Source organism: Anarrhichthys ocellatus, unplaced genomic scaffold, assembly GCF_004355925.1.
Source record: "Anarrhichthys ocellatus isolate YVR2014 unplaced genomic scaffold, GSC_Weel_1.0 scaffold61, whole genome shotgun sequence".
Classification (NCBI taxonomy): Eukaryota; Metazoa; Chordata; class Actinopteri; order Perciformes; family Anarhichadidae; genus Anarrhichthys; species Anarrhichthys ocellatus.
In genome coordinates, this window is record NW_022280091.1 from 67,524 (window position 1) to 94,463 (window position 26,940).

The 26,940-nt window shown below is 43.3% G+C and overlaps 2 protein-coding genes across 7 annotated transcripts in view; both read right to left on the bottom strand.

The window, feature by feature from the left end:
• Window positions 1–580: 580 nt before the first annotated feature.
• Window positions 581–4,346, bottom strand: LOC116396975 (uncharacterized). Its single transcript, XM_031872036.1, has 4 exons — window positions 4,277–4,346; window positions 2,611–3,061; window positions 1,934–2,070; window positions 581–1,655 (listed from the first exon to the last, which is right to left on the bottom strand). The coding sequence occupies exons 1-4, from the start codon at window positions 4,344–4,346 to the stop codon at window positions 1,480–1,482; spliced, it is 834 nt and encodes a 277-aa protein (XP_031727896.1). The 3' UTR covers window positions 581–1,479.
• Window positions 4,347–5,047: 701 nt separating this feature from the next.
• LOC116396909 (rab11 family-interacting protein 4B) overlaps window positions 5,048–26,940 on the bottom strand; it is a 55,519-nt gene continuing 33,626 nt past the window's right edge. For 3 of the 6 annotated variants that reach the window (XM_031871899.1, XM_031871902.1, XM_031871903.1), the window contains 13 exons: window positions 18,437–18,687; window positions 17,934–18,101; window positions 16,279–16,413; window positions 13,652–13,687; window positions 12,210–12,309; window positions 11,617–11,720; window positions 11,380–11,520; window positions 11,132–11,213; window positions 10,234–10,371; window positions 9,965–10,123; window positions 8,562–8,642; window positions 7,960–8,103; window positions 5,048–7,366 (listed from right to left, as the gene is read on the bottom strand). In XM_031871899.1, coding sequence (XP_031727759.1) covers window positions 7,247–7,366; window positions 7,960–8,103; window positions 8,562–8,642; window positions 9,965–10,123; window positions 10,234–10,371; window positions 11,132–11,213; window positions 11,380–11,520; window positions 11,617–11,720; window positions 12,210–12,309; window positions 13,652–13,687; window positions 16,279–16,413; window positions 17,934–18,101; window positions 18,437–18,687 — 1,659 coding nt within the window. In that variant the 3' untranslated portion in view covers window positions 5,048–7,246. Of the gene's footprint in view, window positions 7,367–7,959; window positions 8,104–8,561; window positions 8,643–9,964; window positions 10,124–10,233; window positions 10,372–11,131; window positions 11,214–11,379; window positions 11,521–11,616; window positions 11,721–12,209; window positions 12,310–13,651; window positions 13,688–16,278; window positions 16,414–17,933; window positions 18,102–18,436; window positions 18,734–26,940 lie in introns of all 6 variants that reach the window. The other 3 variants (XM_031871900.1, XM_031871904.1, XM_031871901.1) reach the window with 3 other exon arrangements.

Here is a 26,940-nt window from a genome sequence, read left to right on the forward strand (position 1 = left end):
TCAGCGTCCTGGAAACTAATGCTTCACAACAGATGAAGACATTCACAGTCCGACAGTCCTTCCTCCATCCATTTAGTAAACTACCCATCCTGCTCTGGGGGTGGATGGGCTAACGAGGTTTAAGTGCTCAGTGACCATTCAATCCCCATCGGAAGTGTCGGCGAACACCAGAAAAGTACGACATCATCACCACCACCACTCCTCCTCCTCATTGGCCCCTCACATCAAAAGCTGCTTCATCTCTTTGACAGTGAACGATCTGATGCTGTATACTTTTGAAGGGAAAATAAATAAATAAAAATAAACCCCAGCGCTCTGCTTTTTTAGAATCCAACTACAAAGTCTCATCAGAGCTCACGACTGGAGATTATGACCTCAATCTATTATTGACATGGCGTCTGTGGACATGAATGATTTAGCGCCATTAATCAGTCTAGCAACAGTTTCTCTGCATCACCATCTTCAGCTGCATTCTGAACGAAACACCGGGGGGGAGAAACGGGGTTTGAACAGCCGTGCAAGTGGGTGCTTGTGTCTCCCAAGTCCTTGGGAATGAACCCGATGAAGGTGTGTGGAATAACTGAGAGGAAGCTTCATCTCACAGCGGCTCTCCCATCTAGTGGCCAAGAGCCGTCATCGCTTCTAAAATGTGCCACCAAATGAAAAGCAGTGGGATGTAAACTATAAACATGCACGCTTTGACCACAAAAAATAAAAAAAGGGTAGAAGGGAAATTTGATTTATTGCGGTTGTGAGAAATGAAAGTCTGGAAGATCAGATATCACGATTTGTTGTTGTCAATAATAAATCAGTCCGCTTGGCTGTCCCCAAATTAAAATTGTTGCTTCATGTACTTGTTGTGAACGTGCAAATTCGATAAACAATAGAAATTGATAACCAACTATGGAAACAGTGCTCCTACTTCATGCATTTTAAAATGCAGGAAAAACATGTACATAAACTATTACTTCAGTTCTTGGAATTCTAGCGAAAATGATGAAGACGTGTAAAGAACAGTAAATGCAGGACCCTCTTCAGTAACAACACTGAAGCGGTACAACAGCAAAGTATGGCAGTTTATCAAAAAGCATTCCTTAAGATCACAACAGCCTAACAAATGAATACGTTGCAATATGAAATCTGAATATAAAACATAAAATAAAAGCTACATTTAAAAAAAAATAACCTGAACGCAACCTAAGTGCCACCCTGCAAAACCTACGACAGCATTAATATTTGATTTTGAAGCTTTGCATAGATACTAATCTAAAGAGAACATTTAATATTCGTACACTAATGTTTCAAATGAGGTAAAATAAGACAGATCCTGACCAAACTAATATTCTAAGCAGGATCCCCAAATCTGCACAATGCCGACGCGGGCGAACTAGATTCGCAGCGGAACTCCTCGGCTTCTTTTTTTTTGGGGCACGCGAACACCGATTTCTACCAAACCTATCACACGGCAATACGTCTGGCTTACTCGTCGGCATCCGCGAACTGGTCTCGCTCGGTGGGGGTGCCGTAGCAGCGCCACTGGACGGGGTGCTGGTGGTGCGCGGCCGGGCTGTAAGCGGCCGTCACCGGCAGGTCGACAGTGTCCGTTTGCTGAAGAGTCGAATCCCGGAAAGCAAAGTGGATCACATCTTGTGGACCTGGAGGAGGGAACAGAAAACCAGTCAATCATCTGTAGGAAGAGCGAGACAAACGGAAAGGTGAAATTGGTTATATCAATGTCTTAGTTTCCCTTTAGTTCCTGAATTATGTTTTTGTCTCATAGTCATTATTGAAGGAAAGAAGAAAGACAGGTGACTCCAACTGTGTGTATATAATAACTAGTATATGTATTGCAGGCATTTTGTGACATCAGCATATGGTGTACATACAGTGCTGTGGAGGCAGAAATTGTAATATTTAGATGTTTTTTCTTTACCGTAGGGTTCGACGCCGTAACAGTTCTTTTCCCAGTCAATCAGAGTGACCTCCGTGATCTCCTTTTCCCAGTCCTCCTCCTCTCGCGGTGGCATCAGTGGGAGTGGAGGCTTCTCTAGACAGAAGACTGCCGTGTTTCTAGAAAAGTCACCGAGGGAAATTAGATATCGGTCGTAGATATGTCTACCTTCTCTCAAATAAAGTGCAACTATATGGCGCTTAAAGCGGCAAAACAATACATTTGAAAGGCTCAACTCAAGATAATCCACAGACCTTGTTGTGAGCCGTCTCATTATATTGGAGAGAAAGCAGACATCTCTACGGACGACATCTCCAAAACTAAGCAACTCACACCGAAAAACAATCTAGATCGATAAAAAGGTAAAAGGAAAAATGTGTATTTCTGATTTTTGGGTGAACCGACACTTTAAGTGAGTAGAAATCAACCCCAAAAAAACGGTGAGGTTGCATTTTTCGCATCCCTGTTTGCGGTCACATTTTTACATCACCCGTCTGACGGAACAGATACATCTTCATTGTAAACGATCCAATTGTCTACACCAGCCTTCCTTCATCTAACAACTAACAGCCGTCGTTCAAGTCATATGGGGGAGATTCGACTGACAGGCGTGAGCCTCCATGCCTGAACGATTTATTCAAGAAAGGTAGGTGGCGTACCTCTTCCTAGGTTTGACTCTCTCCCTTCTCCTCTGGTTCTTGGCCGTTGCCGACAGGATGATTTGTGGTGCGATTCGTTCAGAACTACAGGGCGAGGCGGCAGCGTCCCCCTTCACCGAGATTTCACCGGGACTGGCCGCACTGCGGACCCCGCCAGCTGCTGAGGCCTCAGTGACGGCTGAAGCGGTGCCTTGCTGTTTCCCGAGTGTCCTTGGGGGCGCTGCCTTTTTGCTCTTGCCCTTGTACCAATGGTTAACGTCACCATTAACCACGCACGGTGGTTCGGCACCATTCACCGTGCTCTCAGTGGCAGCGGCCGGCCACCCATTGTGAGCACCGGCTCCATTAACCACACCCGTGCCCGGGACCTGACTGTTGACTCTGCAGGTGCTGTGACGCGTTCCTCCTCTTCTACCGTCATAGTTCATACCGTTTTGAGGCATCACGACACCTGTGATGCATACACGAAGCGTTTGATGTCAGTGCAAAGGATGAAAAAAAATACAACTTGACAATAATCAAAAATCCACCCCCAAATGAATTAATATTGAAAATGAATATATAATCAACTATTTAAGATATTCGTGGAAATATTACATTTGGTAACTATTGGATGCATTGGCATAGAATTTGGTACATTCATGGTCCCCAGAGGATGAATCCTAATGACTTTGGTGATCCCCTGACCCCGAAAAATGACAAAATAATAAAACCAGTAAATAGAGCTTTTGTACACCCTGGTACATTTCAAAATATGTTGCAAAAAGCACTAACGTGCAATTTGAATTTCTTTGCAAATGCTGACAGAAATTACTCAGATTTGCACAATTAAGCCAAATATGTTGTGGATGGTCTTGAAAAGCTACAGAGAAGACAAGGGGGAGGATTAATGTTGGACGTCACGGGGTTATGGAAGCAAAAGTCATGTTCTGCTTCAATGTTTGATGGCTTGGATTTCTTTTTAAATTTGGGCGTTTTTCTTCTTTTTCTTTTACAGCTTTTGCAAATTAGCGACCTTTTTATAAAATTAAGTCTGATACACATATCTTTATTTGTTTTGGTGTGAATTAGGATAGTTATGTTGATAAATTGACATAATTGTGAAGCTGACCCCGAGGCCTTGTATGACTACAGTATTAATCCCCCTAAATTAACCTGTAAAAGTTATTGATTTAATCTTAAATTGAGTTTATATTGTCTTTTGCGGTTGGATTTGCTTCAGCGATTCCTTGAAAACGTCACTGTTTGATACATCAAAAAACGTGAGTAAGCCATGCTCCCTTTAAAATCAATCTAGCTCATACACGCGGTAATTTAACTCTACTACCAAGATGTTCATTTAATTTTTCACATCATCGTTTTTAAACGTTTCGTCAAAGATAGCAGCTCCTTTCAGAAACATTATCGGTTAAGTTAGCTAGCTAACGTTTGGCTCTGTAGCTACCTGTTGACTCAAAGCTGCAGCAAGCTAACTCATTAGCTAACTTAGCCTTGTGATTGACCGCTATTGTCGTGTCGGCTGTTGACAGTTACCGTCATCAGCATGGGGGAAACACAACGATCCAGCTAACACAATACAGCTTCGGGAACCTCACAGTTAAGCTTTTAATGTGAAGCCAATCCCTTTAATGTAAGTGTAGCGTTAAAACCTAACTGTACCTCTTACCTGTGCTGTAGCCTGAGGCAAACCTCCCCGGTGTGGTGCGGGAATGGGACGAGGGAAGCGATACGCCCATAGGTGTCTCCAGAAAACAATGTAATATTTGCAGAGTTGGGTTTGTAGTCATTTTAAAATTTTTAAAAGAGAACCTACAATCTGGTTCGAGTATCAAATCCCAACCCCTGTAGGCTTAAATGGCTATTCAGTTAGTTTGTTAGTTTCTTAGCAGAGGACGATGGCAGTGACTAGTTCTGTGGTTCTCTTATTCCGGGACGTTATTGGTCAAACAGCGACCCCTTGCGGCAGAAAAAAGGAGCGTCTCAAACAAAGCACTTCTCTGCTGCCCATCAGCGCTTACTAACACTCAAATTTGCGCCACATCAAAGATATACATATCTATGAAATGTACAGCATTTGTTTTCCTTTACAGCATCATAAAGCAGCAACAAGCTGAAATGTTTTTTTCTTCTATTTTCCAAATTAGACAAAGGAATGAAAGCTTTTGATATCAAATAACAATTTTAGACTGGGTTTAAGCTAGGCCCCAATCACACATGGGTGTAATATTGGGGTTCATACTTTGTTCTGCGGTTCATATTTTAGATATCTATAGATACCAAGATAAATCCATCCCTCCCTTTAACATGTCTTTCAACTCCAGCCGTGTTGTCCCACTGCTTCTTCTTCAGATCTGTCTGCACAGAACAAGGGATTTTTTGTTTTAGAAATGATACAAATGGAAACATGGAGACATGAACGTAATATAAAACAAGAAATTTCATGAGACAGCCTCACTGCCAAAGCCATTTTTATTGCCGTTTATAGTGACTACATTGCATTAGATAGCCCTAATAATTCAAAATTTAAGAGCTACAAAAATGGGTTGGTGACAAATTGTACAGCTTAAATTACTGCTTTTTCTTTTTTTTAATCAAGATATGGAACGAGCAGCTATAGAGTAAAAAGATTTGTGAAGCAAAACAAGACACAAATCAACAGGTATTGGTAAATAAGTTAATATTGCTCATAATGCTCACCATTTGTTTAAGTTAGGAAGACAGTTTACAACCATATAAAAGCCATTTTAAAGCAGATTGAAAAGCAATTAACTTACCAGGGACTAACAAAGGACTAACAAAGAACTGAGACCTGAAATATGACATTCCCGACCGCATTATAAAATCATCACATTGACAAAATATTCCCAAGACGCTAACCTGGCCTGCGCGCCTTACAAGGCGTTGTTCTATACCGCTTTTCTAATAGGAAACCGAAAAGCGACACGCCGGCTTCCTTCTTGATAAAACTGTAGAAAATAGTTTATATAGTATCAATCTGAAAAAAGAGTGGTGAGTGGCACATGAATACAAAGTATCACTATATGTAATTACAACATTTACAAGTCAAGGAAATATGTCAGACGTAAACACAGAACGTACCTTGGAAATGCTGTGAATCTATAGCGACGTCGTCTTGAAAAATGTCCTCAAAAAGGCACAGACAGAAGAGAGAGGGGAACCATGCAAAAAGGAAACTTCTTTTTTTTGTGCAAGGAAGCAAAACTTAAGTTTGGAATAATTACATAATACAGCAGATTGTAATTGTTTCCCTTCTCGTGAACGATGCCCTCTTCATTACAGTACCTGTGTGTTACGACGTATCCTAGAACCAGTACAGCGACTCAAAGTCACAGAAAGTGAAACATCCAGTTGTACATTCGTGATATTTACAGTACCAAGAGAGTTTCAGAGGGCTTTTAAAAAACAATCTGCAACCTTCAATGAGATTGCCAATTCCAGTTTGTTTGTTTTGTTGTACCAAAAAGTGAGTCTCCTGTGCTGCTCACGTACAATATCTGAGTTGATTTCACTGAGCATGGAGAGTTGATTCGGTCGACCCGTGTGACAACGGCCACCGGTCACCACACACCCTGTACATTCATATCCTTACATTTCTGTGCAACGTCATCGGGTCTACTGCTAGCAACGATGTACTTTTTATTTCAAGCCGATGCATTGCTAGCAAATAGCAGCCATGGAAGTTACAGTTCAAAGACACTCCTCGGTCGCAGCTACCTGCTCCTTAAAGTGACGCTCTAAGGGCCACTTACCGGACTGATTGACTCACTGGAAGACATGTTCTCAAGAATTAACAAAGACAAATTCACCTTCGATTAACCATCACCGACTTCACTTAAAACCCTCCTTCGCTTGCCGTCTGACGCCCCACATCTTCCGCTTCCCTTGTAGTCGTAGGGGCTCTTATTGTTTTCTCCCTCTGACCACTTCTGACACCTTTCTCTATCCTTTCTTAAAAAAACGCGCCGGTCCGAATTAAATGTCAACATGCGTTCTTCAGAGAACGCCTACGTGACAGGGGAGAAGAGACGGGCAGTTTATAGATCAGGCGACGCTGGTCTGGTCTGCCTTCATGCCTCTAAAAGGGTCTGGTTTCACTGTATTTTCCTAAAACATCCTATCTGTGGACAATACAGCCGGTATTACACCAGGATACAGGTCTGTCACATTGTTCCAGTTGTCATGCCAAGGTACATGAGTCCAGTGTACTACATCGGGCGACTCTGTTGATCCTCAGTTAGCGCAGGATGTTCCAGTGGAGAAGTCACCCGTTTTGTCACGTGAGATCAGAAGTTGTTGACAGTAGCTACAGTTCACAGAACAGACAGCGGATGAAAACAGAGCAGGGTAGAAGAGTCACAGTAGCATTGACCTGCGGCCAGGGAGCGATCCCTGCTCGAGAAATAAAACTCCCTTTTAGTTCAGCACAGGATCCCATTCGAGAGGTTCTCTTCCCGCCACCAACAGCAGGTGGCGACGCGTGTTTATTTATATGTTCCAGTTTCTCGAGCCTGGCTCTGGTTCCCTCTGCTCTCCTGTACAGGTTCCTGACCCGGGTTTCGGGTTCTGTCCAATCAACTGGAATGATCCCCCGATTCTCATTCCAGTTGAGTCACTGCTATTCGCCCTTGATCTCCAGGATGGAGGGGTTGTGGTCCAGGATGGACAGGATGATTTTGTCCATGTACTGTCGCAGACGTGTGTTGATTTCCTCCTGCTCCTTCAGGGCCTCCATCAACTGTAGAGAGAGACGATTGTGAAACGCATTGTCATTTCAGTTCACCAACACGTATTGCGTACACAAGAGTCTCTTAGTTTTACTCGTGTCTATTATGACATTTAAAAAAAATCAGTTTTCTAGCACACAAAACAAAGAAAAGCAGCTAAATCTCACATTACAAGAGGTGGAGCCAGAGAATGTTTGGCATTTTGGTTTAAACTAGAATTACCGGCCTAAGGTTGTGTGCCTCCGCCAAACAGTCATATCACTTTATCATTGTATCCTCCAACACATTTTCTCTTACCATGTAAAGTGCCTTTGAGTACCTTTTAAAGCACTATACAAATTAAATGTATTATTATTAATATTTGTGTGACATTGTCATAATTAGCATATGAATTCAAAAGCTTGTTTTGGGAGGTCACAGTGATCTTTGACCCCCATGCTGTGATGTGTCCAAACAACACAGTTGAGTGTTAACTACTGATCGTACCACCCAGAACATTGTTCAGATTAAATCCATCCAAGTCAGTCAACAATAGTAACTCAGTCAGAAGCTGCTGAAGAATGAAGTACGCCCGTATGTGCACGTCTCCCGCCCTGATCTTCACCTGGTCTCTGGAGGCGTTCTCTATCTCAGCGGCGAGGGACTGGGCCTTGGTCTGCGTGGCGAACAGCGTCTTGGCTTCGTACAGACTGAGGCTGAGGATCTGACCGTTGAGCTCATCGTTCTGCTCCCTCAGCTTCTGGTTCTCCTAAAAAGAATACAGACAGAGAATGAGATAAGCACCTGGACCACGCGAGCTTTGTCAGCGGCGATGATGCTTTTTGATAAAATAATAAAAATGGCCGCTACTCAAGCCTCACTCAACCCACGCGACAAAACACTGCACTTCAGGTGCCTCATCCAGCAGCAAACACAGCAATCTATTTCGGCAACACCTACAGGACATAACATGGGTTACGCGTGTTACAGAACAAACTGCTCCCCTGCCTTTTTTTTTTTTTTTTTTTTGCTTTTCTGCCGTGTTATGAGAGCTCCGTGATTAAGTTGCCTTTGAGCGCCGACAAGAAGTCAGTGTGCCTTTCCCTCGTTCCTCCCCTGAGCCATTGAAAAAGGGAATTGCAGCACTGACCCCGGTCCAGCTCGGGCACGTTCACTCTACTCCGTCGTGATTAGTGGTTAATGGGGAGGTCACAGAAGCAATTTTACCATCAGACCAGGACGGAGCCGAGCCCCAGACAACACCAGGTGCTGGAGTTCAAGGGGGAGAAAGTCCTGGGACACAAATCGCTGGACACACACACACACACACACACAGACACACACACACACACACAGACATTTACAGAGGTGCACAGTCAAGGATAAGATAGTGAGCTAATCCTCATGGATGTCACAGGGCAGTGCCTCTCACATTACATCTGGATGAGTCTCTGATATATTGAGAGAGGAAGAAGTATCTGCAGATTGAAGCAGGAATAAAGACAGTATTATCATTCGCCTTCTGGTCTGAGGCCACAGGGGGGTGGGGGGGCATGGAGTTTATTATCTTAGTCCCCAATAAGACACACACTGTACAAACCAGCACTTCTAAATGACCACTTATAGACATGCTTCAAGGTTTGGTGGTTTTAGTAACTTCCGTGTTTTTGCCTTTTTTTTTGTCATGAAAATGAGCCGGAAAAAAGGCTTCTGTGCAACTTCCAGAAGCATTAACACCTACTTTTACTCTCTGATCTGAGAAACACTCTAGTCTCTGAAGTTTACTTTGCACCAGGTCTGTGCACTTTGCAGGAATGGAAACAGTAACATGACATTTAAGTCTGGCAGGCAGATAACTCGAGGGAAATGTCAGCGGATCTGGGATTACGGAGAGAAAAGAGCAGAGAAAATGCACTAAAAACGTGTTACTCTGCAGTACAACACGTTGGGGTGCTTTTAAGGGAATGTGAGGAGCCAATGTGATTGACTGTGAGCGTTAGCAGCCCCTCACCACACTGGTAATGTGTGATAATATGTATAATATATCACCCTGCTTCAATTTGATGCACTTAGCAGCCAGGAGAATAACAATAATTCATTGTGTTAAACGGAAACTATTATAACTTCAGAGTTCTGCAGGGATACATTTAACTCTGAATCACTGTGCAGGAGCATTGGACACAGTTAAAAGGCTCTAAATTGGCCACTGTGTGTGTGTGAAATAATTGTTCTTAGAAATAATGCGAGGATTAGATGAAGTTGTGTTCATCATGGCGATTACAAAGCTGCAAATGCCTGACGGGACTGACAGTGAGTCAGAAGACTTAAGAGTAAGTAGCATCGAGCTCGGTCATGTTGAATGGTGAGAAATATGTTTAAAAAGCTAAAGTGAACCTGTACCTCATTAAAAATGTGTCACAATTAAAATAAATCAAGTATTCACACATGAAAGACAGCGTTCAATCTGTGAGGGTATACTTATGTAGGATGCTTCGAGACGTTGCATCTAATCTAAAGCTGTGCAGCAGCACAGTCTCTCAAATCAATGTGAAATGATTACCTCTGCATCTTAAAGCATGACGCCACATCACTGCGACTGTGCTCTAACAAAGACAGCCTTTCGTCAGTACCTGCTTGAGCCTCTTGATCTCGTGCTCGAGCTCCACCTCCCTGGTCCTGCTGTTGAAGTCCGCCAGCCCAGAGGAAGAGCTGCGACTGCGGCCGGTCCTCTCCGCCTCCAGCTTGAAGAGCTGCAAATGCTCCAGCTCGCGGCGCAGGTCCTCAATGAGCTGTGCACAGAGACAGGATGTTACACGTCAACGCAGTGTTCTGCAGGTTCACGAGGCGGCAGAACCGACGACCCACTCCGTGTCTGATTGCATAGAACAGTCCCTCCCACCTCCTGCATGGCTTCCTTTTCTTTCTGGAACTGCTGTCTGTTCTGTCTCAGTTTGTCCATCATTTTCTTGTAGAGGTCCATCTCGTCCCTCAGGCGCAGACTGGTGTCCTCCAGCTTGTCCGTCATCCTTTGCTTCTCCTGAGAAAGGACAGTTTGTTTTTGTGCGCGTCAAAACGGACACGCAAACATACTCTCACTTATGAGACAGGCGTTCCTATTTACAGCATGCGATCATTCAAAATGTGCAAACCCACTAAGACGCACATATCTAATGGTAAGACACGTGTATACATACTGTTAAACGACACAGGTCTTTGATATGGTATTTAAATATAGAGTTAAAGGCAGAATGAGTGAGATCTGTCAGTTGCTGTTTGAAAACACAACATTCAAAGTTGGCCCCTCCTCCTCAACAACACCAGATGCCACGCAACAGCAGATTATTTGCACATGACTCCTACGACAGGTCGTAATCAAAATACGAGAAAATTGGTGAATGCGGCAAGTTTTTCTGCATCACTCGTACACGTCACTTAACAAATCTGTTCGTACGAGTGCCTCTTGCATGAGGCCCCTTGTCCTTGTTATTCCAAACATTCTTCTTCCAAGTCGAGAGCCCGGTACCTGCGTTACCCACATTACAACGCTGCTGCCGATTTTCGGGTGGAGATTTGCGCGTGTCATGCAAGGAGTGGCTCGTGTAGCCTCGAGCCACTAGCCTCACTGAGGAGCAGCTACAGAGGTCTGGTAAGCTCACTTCTTTCTAACTCCACCCCCCCCCCCCCCCCCCCCCTCCGGAGCCACAAGAGGCTACATGCCTCTTTCAGTTTTTGACCACGATGTGTAAAAGGACAGAATGAAGTAAAACACTAACAGGATAAAAGTAAACATGGCTTACCTCATCCAGTTTCTCCGTCTGTGATTTGAACCGGCACAAGCTCAGACTCATCTCACTGTTCTCCTCCTCCACCTGCTTCACTCTAAAAACACAAAATCCCTTTACGTCAGTTTATATTCACATTCTCTCACAAGCGTCCAGCTCTTTACACTGAACACCGTCTGCATCCGACTATACACTCTCACGGGTTCATACATTAGCGTAACAACATGCGTGTATGTGTGCTCGGCCATCGGTGAGTTCCTCACCGGTTGGTCAGCAGCTCTATCTGCGTGTTCTTGTCTCTCTCCATCTTGCTGTAGGACTCCCGGTGTCGTCTCAGGCCCTCCTCCACGCTCTGCTCTGCTCGCGTCTCCTGGTCTTTCAGCTGCTCTTCGAGCTCGTGAACCCTGAGACGGTTGAACACGCAAAATTCATTCAAAACGGTATCACCACTCGAGCTGAGGGTGGCTTTTTTTTTGCGAGACCCAGTTGTCTGACTCTACCTGTGTACTATTTGCGTGTTCTCCTGCTTCAGCCTGGACTTGAGCTCTCCGCTCATCAGGATCTCGCTCTCCAGTTCTGCAACCTTCTTCTCCAGAGAACTCACCTGAGAGGAACAGAGACAGTTTACTAAATCCTGAATTCCGTGGTCGTAATAATGTGATTAATAATGTGATTATATTAAGGCATTCAAGATGATTTTTGATGGTGATGAAAGTTATCCCTCAACAAAACAAAATCACATTGGCATTAAACAACAACACTTCCCTGACTTCCTAAAAGCCATTGTGCAACTCCAGAGGTTTTAAAGGATAAATAATGATAACCCAGTCCCTTTTATTGGCAGACGTAAGAGGAATCCTGACGAGGCTCATCCTATGAATAAGCATTCTGAACTTAAGCCGCGCATCCACCGGGAGCGACTCTTTACTATGTGATTTTAGTGCTAAGAGCTCTAAGAATGCTGAAGGTGAGATAACGTTAATGAGTTTTTAGTATCCACACAGAAACAGGAGAGCAGTCCGCTGACACAGATCAACACATGGACAGACAAAACTACACACACACACAAATAAGGACACAAACGCAATCGTACCTTCTCGTTGATGTCGATGTCACAGGAGTCGATGCTGTCTCGGAAAAGGTCTTCCGTGCTGCCGTTACTGCTGCTCAAGTTGCTATTGTGAAGCAGCTGCCTGCTCAAACACACAGAGACACATATACACTTAAAGAACCTTCCCCGAATAGATCCAGGTGAGCACCAGATATATATATATATGTGTGCGTGTGTGTGTGTGTGTATGTGTGAGGAAGAGTGAGTATGCTCTAGTCTGCAGTGACCCTACTGCGAGTTTGCATCGAAGGTATAGGACTATAAGGATGGTGCCAGGAAGGGATGCTGGTGCAAACAGAATTCAAACACACACACACACACACACACACACACACACACACACACACACACACACACACACACACACACACTTTGTTGTAGATGCCTGAAAGCGTGACATTCATGCCGTGATGCGACTACAGCTGCCCTCTCTGAGAGCAGCAAGTTTCTGCTCCATTACTGAGATTAGCAACATGGGGAGGAATCACCGCCTCATGGTTGTACGTCTCTGCCAAACTAGTGAGGCCGCGGTTTACATCCATGTCTGTCCAACATGTCATCACTTCATCCTTTTATCCTATCAGACATTTGAGTGAAAATGCCATAATTAGCATATACATTCTTGAGTTTTGTGAAGTCATAGTGACCTTTGACTATCAGATAACTGTGAATCCTGGTGGACGTCTGTGCCAAATTGGCAGAAAATTCCCTCCAGGCGTTTCTTAGATATCGCATTTATGAGAATTGACCGGACGTACGTACGAAAACACAAACGCCTCCGGCCACGGCTGGCATGAAAAGGAGGAAACAGGAAGGAGCTGGAGCAGAAGAACAGATAAAGAGAGCAATAAAGTGGAAGACGTAATCAAACCAGACACAGAGTACAGTCGCGGGAACGAGGGGAGAGAGCCAAACCTTATATTGAATACATAGATCAGGTCTGACAGGCCGTTTTCACCCTGTCGCTACAACTCAGTTACTGCAAGTGGAAATAGGACAAAAGCCTGGACACAAAACATTTCACTTAGTACAGACCAACGGGCCTTGAAGGGGGGGGGGATACATGGCTGACACGTAAAAAAGCTGATGTCCAAAGTCTTGTAGTTTTTATCAACTCCGGAAACAAAAGATTTTACAGCTTCAGATCAGATTAATTCCACCCAGATGTCGTGCGGGGTTGATTTTGTTTCCTGAATAACCAGTTACTAATTAACCGACTGTTCGACTACAATGGTCTGGCAGCCGAGTGATAACTAATCTTGCTGTGTGTTTGTGTGACTATGTCAATAAATAGAGCGAATATGTGGTTGTATAATGCACAAGCACACAGAGTACAAGTGAGTGACCTTCCCTGTAGACACACACACACACACACACACACACACACACGCACACACGCACGCACACACAGGTGAGTGGCTTACCTTCCAAAAGCAGTGCTGGTGATTTTCCTGTTGGGGCTGCAAAAAGGGGAAAAACAAAATGACAGACATTTTTTATTACAGTGAAATGGCAGCGATACGTCTAGACTCACTCGGCTCAACAATAAAGTGGAACTAACTGCCGATGGCAATTAAGATTTTGGCTATTCAGTGTGACAGACACGCTGGAAAGAGGGAAAGAAACACTGAAGGACATGTCAATGATAACACGATGTTGCTCCCGGTTCAGTGAGTGGAGGTTTCTGCCAGCTCAGCAACTGTCTCAGGGGAACAAACGCCCAAAGAATCATTCAGTGTGACGCGTCCGTCTGTGTCGGGGCTTCACATCGGATTAACAAAAATGAGCAAACATACTGTAGGGGCCAACACAAATGGGCCGCTCATGTCGTATACTTTAAAAAAAGTTCAAGATCAAACAATCATTCTGCTTCAACAGTATCGTTGTCTAAGTCACACAAACAAAATGTCTTTTTGGCAACGGTGCGGTGCAATATCAAGAGGCATTACTGATAAATATCTGACAAGGGTGGAGATCGAAAAGGCTGATGTTACAGGAGCATCCGCTCGGCAAAGGTTTACAGAGAGAGTACAATCCTGAGTGACAAAACGATTCCACTGCAACTAATGTTTCACTTAACCTAATGTCCTCTTTAACGTTTCAGAACCTAAATGGAAGAGGAGAATTACTGCTTGCAGCGTTTATCTTTAATCTCTGAACTGTACAAAATGCACTCATTTATTATTGAACATTTTTGTGTGAAAGTGCCGGTGATCTACGAATGCAAGTTCAACATTTTAAGTTCTGTCACTTTGCATGTGTTTCGATTCAATTTTTTACTTGAATCTCTTGTAGCTCACTTCAAAAAGTCCACATTAAAAACATTTAAGCATACAATCACTAACTGACGGCGTTGTCATGGAGGCGTCGCACCCAGCCTACGGTTCCCCCTTCCGTAAACACCGTTAGCTCTGTCAGCACTGCTGCCTTAGTTTGCTCTTTTAGCGCTGTTAGCCGCAAGCCGTCGCCAAGTTGAGAGCCATGGAGAGGCAACCAAAATGCTCCCGTATAAAGAACCTTTATATACCATGGATTCAATTTCTTCCTCGTTCTTGTTGTACATACAATTCTATTTTTTTGTTTTATTTATATTTAATACCAATACATTTTTTTTTTTGAATAATTTGATAAATATTCATGACACTGAGTTTATGGATCTGCTACAGGATGCTTGTATCCTGCACAAACATACGTACATTTGAATTGGTTAACACTTCATGTGATCATTTGTGTGGTGTGCAACAGGTAATCATATGTGGGGAAGAAAAGGAGCAATCAACATAAGATTGCTTTCCACTAATTGATAGCAATCCTACTGAAGCTATAATGAATTTAATGTGTATCCTCCTCATCTGTGCACCATTTTCAAACCCCACCCACTAATTTCATGGGTTCATTACCCATGCTTCCCTGTGGCCAATTTAATGTGATTAATCGTGTGTGAAGGAGCTTGACACGCACAAGGGATCCTTTAAATACCGTACGCTGCTTCGTGGCAAAAGCTCCTTCCTCTGTCCATTCTGAATCCATCGAGCCTTGCCTAAAATCCACCGTTCTTTGGACTGAGCTGTACGATGCCTTTTTTTAAAAATTTGAGACAGTTTCATACTCATCAAGATCCATTCCCAACACTAGTCCGTATCCACTTCCTACGAACTCACTCAATTCTCCAATCAATTTCATTTTCACTCTCCCTTACCTCTTGCTCTTCCCACTCCCTAACTCTTCCGCTCTGCCCATCTCTACTTCATTATTTATAAGGGGGAGGCGTATGTCTAATTAGGAGAGACGCGTTGGATTATAGAGACGTTTCTCTCTGGGGAGAAACCCTGCAGAGTCAGCAGTGTGTCCAAGTCGTAAAGCAACAAAATTACCTTCCCGCTTCACACTATATCCAAAAACATTATTCTACAACGTCGTGTCGTCTCCGTGTCTGCACTCTTGTGTTCGCAGGTAGCCAGCGGTCTGTATTAATGGATGATGTTTCCAATAATAGATTCCCTATTACAATGGTTGGGGAGGTCAGCACAGGAGCGACCGCAATACGTAACAATCGATTGGCGTTTGTGTGTGTGTGTGATTGCATAGGAACAGCAGGAGGAACACTTCAGACATACTCTATATCGCACTATCCCGTACAACACAAATAATAGCTGGCATTAGTTACAGTGGTGACCGCGTGGTGTATAGTTCCTGAGGCACATAATTCAATTATTGTGTTCTAATGTACAATGGTTGTGTTCAAAACCGCCTGGATAATTATGGCTAATTACTCACAGAAGTAAGTCACTCTTATCTGTTTCTGTCATCTGGTATTGCGTTTCTGCTACAGTACATTTCACTGTGGAGTTATCGAATACAAAGACATGATGGCGATTTGATTTGGCAGGTTTGCAGTCAGGATAAGAGCGCTGAGGACAGGAAAGAGCTGAAAACTGCGTAGAAATAGCTCACAGAGCCACTTCTTATTGAAGCTGTACTAACACCTGGGTTTTGGTAGGTGCAGATCTTGCGTGATACTGTGTTGTTTGCCGGTGTGTGTGTGTCCTACCTGTTAGCCTTGAGGTTTTTGAGGCGAACCTCCAGGTCGTTCAGCAGGTTGACCTTTTTGCTGCACTGAGAGCAGTAGACATCCATCATTTCACCGGTGTAATGCTGACGCACCTTATGAGGAGTCTGGCCCGCACTGTGAACACACACACACACACACAGAGAGACGTGCGTACAGTTTTTATCTGCTCGACACGCTGAGGGGATCGCCATTTTGGTAACATGTGCATGCGTGAGCATACGACACTTCGAGTGCGTAGAAGAGTGAGGCTGATATAAAACCTGCGAGCTGGTGCCAAGAAAACTCCTTTGCTACAAAGGTACTCGACAATAGCACTTTGTTTGGAATGAATATTTGAATCCAGAAGTTTTTCTTGCAGCCTCTTAGTTATTGTGTTACAGTATGTTGTGAAACGCTTAAAGCAAGACAGCGAAACTATGACCTCATTACCAAATCTGTTGCCAAAATGAGGATTGTATTGCAGCCATGAAGATACACTCCCTGTTTTTATTATAGTCTCCAATAACTTCCCGAAAGTCAACACAGAGTTCTCAAAATCACAACCTCCAAAAACTCTAAGAAATTGGTTTAGGAGGCCAAAATACCAAAATTAGCGTGTGAGCCTTTAAACCCACTTTGTGCTGTAGTCACTCAAACTTCTTTCACTTCGTGTAAATCCGGGGCCTCATTTTGAATTTAAATCTCCATGCCAGCTCCATTTGGTGAGATTTGTCTGCTTGGTATGCGAGAAAGGAGCAGCATTCCCAACTCTATCAGCCGGCAGACTTAATCCCATTAAACACAGGCCTTTGTTGAATATTAATGTGGCCTTCGGGGCAAGAACTCCTAAGCTACACTTCTACAGTCAAGACTCTAATAATAATAATAATAATAATAATAATAAGAGTCAGGAAATGATTCTGCGGAGTGGAGCCTCAAGTCCATAATATTTAATTGGAGCTACAGGAAATGGTCAATGTCTTAATCAGAACCTAACCTCCGAGAACCTTTTATTTGCACTGCTGGGCCACCAGAAATGTGCTGCTGGCCCTGGAAGGAAATGCCGGATAATATAAAATAAATAATAAATTAAGGCTATTTGTGCAGTAACTACGCTGACCCTGCACTTTCACCACATCACTCCCTGTCACGCCCAAAACAGCAGGATAATGATTTTGTACTCACGAGGTGATCATGGTGTGATTGTCCAATTAGCAACACAATCATTTCAATGAAGGAGTTTAATTAGCCAAATTCCTTTTAAAACAAGCCAACGCTGAGAGTTTGAGAGAGAATTTGACAAAACTTGAGTTTCTTCAGAGGATGCTGGGGAGGGACTTAACATAAGTATTTTAATATTCAAATGTTTGACTGTTATTGTGACGCCAAAAATAGCCACCGTCACCATGTTGACCACTTTACAACGATATAGCTTTTACTGTGTTAAATAGCACTTTGTTAACGTTTTATTCTTTAAGTTGTAAACAGAGGAGGTCGTCATCTTAGGTGAGGTGGCATAGACCCATTGTGGATTTGGTTATTTTAGTGGCTCAGGTATACAGTTTTGAGGTGCCGATAACCTACTAGTGTCCCCCTTGGCACTCAAACACGAGGAACGATGTCTCACAATGTTTCCCTCTCTAACCCTCTCTTACCTAGAGGGAACGGATGAGCCGAGGTCGGAGCACCCGTTGGTTCGAGTCTCGTCGTCCGGGCAGGGGCTGCTGGGAGCGTAGTCCGGTTCCTCCCCTTCTCCGTAGTCCTCGAACTGCTCCTCGTTCAGGGACAGGTCGGAGGTCACCGAGACGCTGGTCTGACCACACCTGAGGAAAAAGAAGGGGGGTGTTATACTTACTTAATTGAGTTTATTTTCCCCAAAATGTCCCTTGCGGATTGATACGCTAAACAGAAAAAGTAGCAGAGAGAGGCTCCTGTGGCTGTATGACTTTTGCATTTATTTGAAAAATAATGTTTTTATATTTTTAGTTTGACAGAGAATTTTAGAGAGTCTGATTGAGGAAACAGCAGCGACGAGAATCAATATAAATAGATACAGATATTTGTCCCCATGTATGAAGGTCAAGGAGCATCACCGAATGTGGACTGATTTAGAGACAGTGAGACAGACAGTAAAGCAGTAGTAGTAAAAAAAGCTTACTTCTCCCCAGGGAAAAAGAGATGCCCCAGTGCGTCTTCCTTGTCTTCAGGTCGGATGGGCCCGTCGGAGGTGTCTGACCCTTGGGTGCTTTCCACTGCACTGTCTCGGTCCGATTCCCTCTCCCTGCCCTCGTCTGCCACCTCCTCCTCAGGCTCCTCCACCTCTCCTGGGAACAGCTGGCACTCAGGGACGAGGTCAGGAAAGGCCCGCGTGCACATGATGTCCGGACAAAGCCGCTCCTCCTCACCGCCCTGGAGAATGATGGGAAGAGTCCGTTTACAGACTAATTCACAGGCACTGAAATTGCAGAAACAAGAAGCAGAGTTTGAGTGCGGCTGTTATTGTGATGACAGTTAACGCTGCCAAAATCCTGCTTAGCGACTCTTTACGCTGATGGCATCATTTCCATCATCACTTTCGATTGCAAGCGAACATAAATCCCCTTCATTGTAAAAGATGCTACTTAAAATGTGAAGATGTTTTGCTAAAATAATCTTAAGTAATAGAGCGGTCGTTGTCTTTATGTGTAGACAGAGAGCAGGGTCATAACCTTAAAGGAACATCGTATTTATAAAAACACTGCCTTGGCACCATTATGAAGAGCGAGGAGCGTGGGTTTTAATTTATAAGGGAAATGTATGGAATGGTTTAGATTAAGAAATTAAGAAAAGCACAATTATAAAACAATAAAAAAAAAATTCATACAGTTCATACAATGGAAGTCCTTTGTTATTCATTCGAATAGCACGACTTGTTTTTAGTTTTAGGAGGGCTGCTCACAAATCACGGCTGTTGGGAGCATTAACACTTAGGTTGGTCCTCCCACTTAGTGAATTCCTTCACTGTGGGAATGGTTTTAAGCTCACATTGGGGGCATGGAGGGCTAGAAAAGGTGAAAGGGCAACGGGTCACAGGTCACAGGTCCCGCTCCATCTAGTTACAATCTTCGATGGCTCAAATCTCTTCTAATGCAACAGAGAACAAGGACTTATCTCAGCATGACTGAGCACTGCAGAGGGCAGGTGAAGAGGTAATCAGATCCCATACGAAGGGTTTAATGCAAAGCTAAAATCTGAAGTTCACAAAAATATATGTCGTCAGATTTATAGCAGAGGTGAGCGAGGCTTTAAGCAAAAAGTTGTTCGAAAACATCCAAATTGTATGTACAAGTATGAATGTATAACAAAATATACAAAATGCTAATAATTTAACCATGTACCTGAATGATCAAATAACAAAACATGATTTTGCATTTGATTCTTGCCTACAAAAAAAATGCAAAGCTATTCTCCCAAAAGAGGAGAAATTAAAAAATTTAAAATTGATTAAACAAACAAACGGGCAATGATAGCTTTTTGGGTCATATTGCTTAATATAAAAAACAGAGATTGTGCATGCAGATCCAGATGAAAATAAAGTTGGTTTGTAGTGTCTATGAAAAAATAAAAAATAAATGTATTTGCCATTTTGCATTTACTTCTGAGATCAGTCTGTAAATTACAAATATTACTGCGAAAAAATCTAAATGCTGTTTGCGTTCGTTTAGAGATGATTATTTGTTTACATCCCTATCCCATATCCCCCCCCCCCCCAAAAACACACACACACACACACACACACACACACACACACACACACACACACACACAATAATGCATGCTTGTACAAGTAAATTAAAAGTTGAACTCATCAACTGAGGCTCTGTACTGTAACAAAGAGCCACCATGGAGTCACCCAGAATACAACCAAGGATAAAGGCCTCTTCAGCATTCCTTAGACAGGAAAAAAGAAACAGTGCGAGGCCCCTTCTGTACTCCAACACAACCTTTAAAAAAAAAAGAAAGAAACTGAACAAGCTACCACAGCAGGGAAGTTGGACACCTGTTGTGTTAGTTTTGAGGAAGAAAGAAGAGGAAGTTTTTTTCTAGCTACAGAACTAAGCTTCCAAATGTGGGATGAAAAGGTGAGAAAAGCTGCCTCTGCAATACAATAGACTACACTAATGCAATATACACAGTAGAGGTTGAATTTAATTGTCATTTCAAAATATCTAAAGAGCTTTATTTTTCTGTTCAAGTGTTCAGTCAGTCAAGTACCATTTTTGGGAGAACGGGAGCATCGTTTAGGCCGCCAATCAAAGCTTTTTCTGAAAGCTGCTGACATCCTACTTTTCACTGAATGAGAATAGTGAACAAGTGATGATGGAGGGAGGAGCTGTGTGTGTGTTTACAGTATGACTCTCTCTGTACTTGGGGGCTGTAACTGCCACAACATGTGCCTACAGAGTGTTTTGAGTTGCTCCATTCCCCCCCGGAGCGAACACATGGCTGTCCTGCCGAACAGCCTGAACCAAGGACGCCGAGATGTGCTGCGCTTTTTAACTGCAGCGGCTCTGCCTGAAAGCCTGACGCGCCGTCACACCACCCTTTGGTCTAAGGAGGAAGTTTAGTTCATGAAATGTTTGCTCGGGTTTTTAATCAGCTCCGTTATTGATGATTTATGATTTATTTGGTAGTACACCTCGTATATTACACCAACATGTATTTCACACTGGACTGTATTTGTTCTGCAGGATGCTATGTTCATATATGAACAGCATTCTAAAAAATATAATAAAATCAGTCATTAAAATGCCTTAAATCTATACCACATATCAAGAGGATGACCTCTAATGGGTCCGAATGCAAAACAGAACAGTATGAAGTGAAAGAGAATTTACACTGTGTTGTGCTTTGATCCACGTCCATGTCTACAGATTATAAAGACATAGGAATTAAATAGCTTTAAATAAAATAGGCAAAAAGATTTGTGATCTCTCTGTGGGTCCGTTGCTGCAGGGTCTGACCTAGTTCAAATACAGACATCCGATCTTTTCCCTGCTTCTCTTTCTCTCCCAGGTGAAGCTAACGCCAGAGAAGAACCAGGAAAATTCAGCTCCCATTTTCTGAGATGAGAAGGTGATAAAGAGACGTATGCCAACAACAACTATAGCCATACGTCTTGTGTGTGGATTCTCTGTCCAACTTAGCAGAGCCCTGTCCAGGTGCTCGGCTGAATAAGCGTGTGAAAACTTTCTCTGAGAAGATGCAGGTCAGACACCTGGAGTATGACGGGCAAAGATCGGTGGCCCAGATTTATATGACATGAGGACAGAAGAGGCTCTAACATGGCCAGGCTCTCGGGGGGGAAAGATGTATTATTTACATCCATTGCATCTGCAATAGAGATGAAAGCAGTGAGGAGGTAAGAGCTAGAGGGACAGAAAATAAAGAGCAGGGACGCTTCTCTACAGGAATCTGAATGGAGAAAGAGAGAGAGAGATCACCACACGTCAAGTGGAGAGAAATAAAATGAAGGTAGAGCAGAGAAAAGACCGGAGACAACTGAAACTACCAGCAAGCACCGCCCCAGTGTGTATCTGTCCAACACACACGCCTCAACTTGAGGAACTAGGGAATCATTTGGCAGCGACGCTGGGGTTTTTTTTTCAGATGAGTTTATGTAACGTGAATGATGACTACAAATCACACCATGTTGACAGAGTCCTGAAGCTCCAAACCGTTGCGAAAATGCATTTGTCATGCTGCAGTGGTTGAGCAACACTGTGGAGGATGACGGAGCCGAAAATTGTGAGGCGCAAATGAAGTCACTGTATCGCGATTGCTAGCGAGGCCGGCACACGATATTTTTCATGTGTGCGTCTGTGCAAGAGAAAGTTTGAGCGGGAGGCGAACGCATATCTCATATTCACTTGCAATCTTGTTTCCTCTGACGTGACCAGCAGTCAAATCATGGAAAACATCCAAATAAATACACGATGCAAATTCCTCATGGACATGCGTATCACAGAGGCACAAACTGTAACGGCTAGTCTCAGGAAGTCGAGTGAAATCGAGTCGTTATTCGGAGGAGACTGAATGCCAGATGTGCTGTGTCATACTACGGGGCGAGGGCACATCCTGTCGTTGTGCTGCAGAAATGATTACGTTCATTCTGTTTCTTTCTCTCCGTTGTCTTCACTCTCTTCTTCACAATCGGAACCGGAAACAATCTCGCTGGCCAAGTGTTTTGACACATACTCGACATAAACGCAGTGCCAGTACTCTCGTATACAATGATAGCTTGCATGCACTCACACAAAACACACTCGTGGAGAGTGACATGAACTAATTACTCACTGAAAGGCCAATTAGTGGGGGGGGGGGTTGGACGACGGCAACGCCGTTGCAGCCGTCAATAAAAAGATAGACTCTCCATCCGCCTCTCCTCACACCCCTTTAGTCGATGCCGAGTGCTGAGGGTCAATACCGGTTTAGTGCTGAACAAATCACTAATCAGGCCTCCTGGCAGAGTGGAGAATTACATGGATGACGATGCGTTTCACGGTCCGATTGATCTAAATGTAAAACACACAAGAGCGGTGCAACCTGAATGTCTTATTTCCTCAGCTGTCAGGAGAGGGACATTCCCACAACTGTCTCATTAAGTTTCACTCGTTTATCATAATCGTTTGGGTTTTTTTTTTTTTTTCGAACTTCTTTCCGACTTTTACAGAATTTTTCCATTAAAAAACAAAACGAAACAACATTAAAATCAATAAAAGACAAGAATCAAGGGAACTTGTGATGCGGGTTGATCCTCATTAAATCACTTCAAATGTTTTGCATTTGAAAAGTTTAAAGGGACAGTTTACCACAAAATCAAAGATACACATGTTTCCTCTTACCTGTAGTGCTGTTTATCAGTATAGATTGTTTTGGTGCGAGTTGCCTAGTTATGGCGATATCGGCTGTACAGATATCTGCCATCTACAATATAATGGGACTATATGGCACTTGGCTCGTGTTGCTCAAAGTGCCAAAAAATTCTTTTTTTTTAAAAAAAACTCACAATTGTCTCTTGACCCGGTTACTCAAGATAACCCACAGACCTCGTGAGCTATTTCACGTAGGAACTATTTTCTTTCAACTATAGTTTCATTCAGTTTTCAGGGACATTTTTGTGGTTCTGTCATTGGAGCCAAACTAGATCAAAGGAATTATATGGCTTACATGAACTTGAAAAGGTGTTGTTCCTGTTGTGTGTTGCACAACTAGTTGGGACAGTAACCATCTTGTTGCTGCACAATCACGAGTAAACACGGAGGACAAAAACACCAGTGCGGGGAGGGATCACACCGACTGGATCGATCCACACTGATGAAGCTTTGATTTAGTGGGAGTAAGCAGAAGGTTGAGCTGAAGAGTGACGGTCGAATTGAAAGAGGGAGAGAACATAGAGGATGGACTGAGGGAGGGCGAGAGCAAGAGAGGCAGCAGAGAAAGAACAGCGGTCTCTGTGCTTGTGTTTGTCAGACTTGAGCTCCAAAGAGAACAGGCGTTTCTCTGCAGAGGCTTTACATCTCCGTCTCTCTCTTTGTTCATTTCATCCTCTCTTACTCTCTTTCTCCCATTCTTCTGTAGCCTGAGCTCCTCGACTGCTGCCACCACAGAAGTATTCCCCCAAAAAGTGGATTGCTCTGCTTCGATAGTCAGCGTTTTGACTGTGTGACTGGTGGGTGCTTTTGCCGTCCTGAGCCTCAGATCCCACCGGCAGGTAGCAAGAGGCTCTGGGACAAGAGGGCATAAGAAGCTTTACAGAACCATAGAAGGATATTCTGACTCACACATGTGTACAAAAACAGCAGAAATGATTACTTGATTAGTCAGTTATGTGAGTAATTCAAGTATAAATTCCAACCGTTTTCTAGTTCCATCTTCTCAAATGTGGAGATTGTCATATCTAACATCTAATTTAATATTTTGTTGTTTAAACCTGCCAGGTGAGACTCTTCTGACATGTTGTAAACAAATCATAGACTGTATAGAAGGAGTGGACGTAGCTATGTGACTTCAGCATGGTATTTTTGTTTGGCTTTTTGGGCGCCGCCATCTTGGTTTTTGGCCGTCGCTGTCTTGTTGTTTTCAATTAATCGAGAAAATAATAACAGATTAATCTATAATAAAATCAAGAGCAAGTTGTTAACCCTAACATTCACATGTCGCCTCTTCAGTTGTTGAGTGATGATCATATTCACGCCTGTATCGATTGCTTCAATACCAGTTTTCCCGAAACACCACGTCAATGTGTGTGTATGTGCATGTGTCTGTCTGCATGTCTGTATTATTCAGCTCCTATGGTGAGCAATACTCTTCCTACGAATGCACACACGCAGCAGACATTACACAAAGGGGAAGTAATGACTCATATTTCTCTCGACCATTTCGTTAAGTCAACACTGTGTGAAACTTTGAGCAAATGAGACACACACAGACACACAAAGCACCCGAGACTCCCCATTGTCAATTAAACCCTCTCTTCCTCCTCCTCATTCATCTTTAAGTCAAAACTGTAAGTCAAACATGAGCACTGGAGCTTTTTAGTACATCTTGACATGCACAACTACACGTGTATAAAAGCATTACACACACACACACACACACACACACACACACACACACACACACACACACACACACACACACACACACTTTTGTTTCCCCCAACAGGTAGCTGCTGTGGACTACCAGGAATGTTGCAGTGGACAAAGGACAATAAAGGGTGGGGCCGGAGCCACACACTGGAGACTGTGTGAAGGAGTCCTCAATGAAACACCCAAGCAACCCCAACAGGTGAAACAGTGTGACTGCATGTGTTTCCTCATTTCTGAATCTGCAGAAGAAAAATAAAATGGCCTTGAAAAGATGAGGAAAGTAGTGAGTTTATTTTGGCTAATTCTGACTTCATCAAGTACTATTGTGTATTTTAAAAAAAGGAGGTTGATGTGACAGTTGATGTTAGCGGGGACAGGTTTTTGAATCCTAACATTTGCATGTGTGTGTACCTGTATATAGAGTAGGCCCGGTAAAAAGGATAACTTGAAATACATCCCTTGATTATGAGCAATTAAACTGAATCAATGAGCGTACTGCATCTGTAATTACAAAAAAATACACATGACAAAGCACTTTAGCTCTATTTCTTGTGGATGACAGAGCTGCAGCGCAAAGCAGTCTTTGTACCCTGCTGACAATGTTCTACATGTTCCAAGTCTGTTTGTCAGAAAAAAGGCAGAATCTGGTCGAAAAGTTAAACCAAGGAGCTGCGTCGTACTTTCATATTCTGTATTTGCATGGAGCAACGAGACGGTAGGCAGACAAAACATTGTGGACTGTACTGAGAAAACAGAACAGCAGGACTAATACAAAACATGCATGACGATCAGGCTGCAACATCTGGGTCTGTTAAGTGACACCAATGTTAAAGCACCCTAAACTTGCATTCTTTCTAATGGCCATCAGGGGGCGACTCCTCTGGTTGTTAAAAGAAGTCTTGTTGTATGTTTCTCTATGAGAAATTGACTCTACTTCTGTCTTGATTTATTACCTCAGTAAATATTGTAAACATGAGTTTATGGTCTCAATCGCTAGTTTGAAGTCTTTATCAATACAGCATGATGTTCATTTAGTCTTTCACAGTGTGTTTTCAGTTCATTGTAATATTTTGGTCGCCTAAAATGTCTTCTTCAGCGTTCGGTTGTACGTAGCACCACCCTCTCGTGACATGCCTGGTTGCAAAAAAAACCCAAGATGGCGACCCAAATGCCAAACTTGAGGCTTCAAAATGGCAGTCCACAAACCAATGGCTGACTCCGAGGTGACGGTGAAATAAAAACATTTAGCATCTACTACATAAGATACTAAGTATTATTCTAGTAATGCATGTATATAAAATGCAGCTTTCTCAAAATATTCTATTCTAAACTTAAACAACTTTCTCCGGTGCAACGGCAAAAATTTAAAATATTTTAACTTTTGGGCGGCAAAGCCCTCCAGCGGTATTCTCTGCGGTCTCAACTACTTTTCACCGACCTGTTTGTCGGTGCACGCGTTCCAAAAACCCAAATGTCGGCCTCACAGTATCACTGACATATTGAAATGCAATTTAGAGAAGCTGTCAACACCAGGCAGGTGCGTGTTGGGTTATAAGTGCACGTGCATCTCTGTGTGCCAACCACCTGTTTTGAACTCTTTGTTCAGTTTGGCAACTACATGCAGTTTGTTTCAACAAAAAGTGCTACTTCTTCACATCAAAACAAGGGAGTTGGCATTAACCCGTAGAAGGGAAACTAAGGTCATGACTGTGCTTCGTTTATAGCAGACTCCAGCAGGCAGCGTACGACAGCTCAATGGAGCTGCTGCTAATGATTACTGTCAGAGAAAGATTAGTCAAATTAGCTTCATCTTCGCACAACGCCCTGACTCATATTTAGCTGCACGTCGTTCAAATGTTGTCCTCTATCATCGTGTTGTGTCTAGCGTGCCGATTGTCCTCTCCGTGTCATCAAACTCATGTCCAGTGAAAAGAAAAGAAAGTCTTTCACAAAGTGCTTTGTCTTTCTCTTAAGAGCCCGTTTGTCGGCTCTCCTGCTGCCGGCCGTTGAATGGGGGCATTTTCAGTGTCGG

What these genes read in the sequence shown, in the direction of transcription:
- LOC116396975 (XM_031872036.1), bottom strand. Translation starts at nt 4,346, where the DNA reads ATGGGCGTATCGCTTCCCTCGTCCCATTCCCGCACCACACCGGGGAGG. An exon ending in AGAGTCAAACCTAGGAAGAG is followed by an intron (nt 2,071 to 2,610) that starts GTACGCCACCTA and finishes TGACTTTTCTAG; the next exon opens with AAACACGGCAGTCTTCTGTC. An exon ending in TTACGGCGTCGAACCCTACG is followed by an intron (nt 1,656 to 1,933) that starts GTAAAGAAAAAA and finishes TCCCTCCTCCAG; the next exon opens with GTCCACAAGATGTGATCCAC.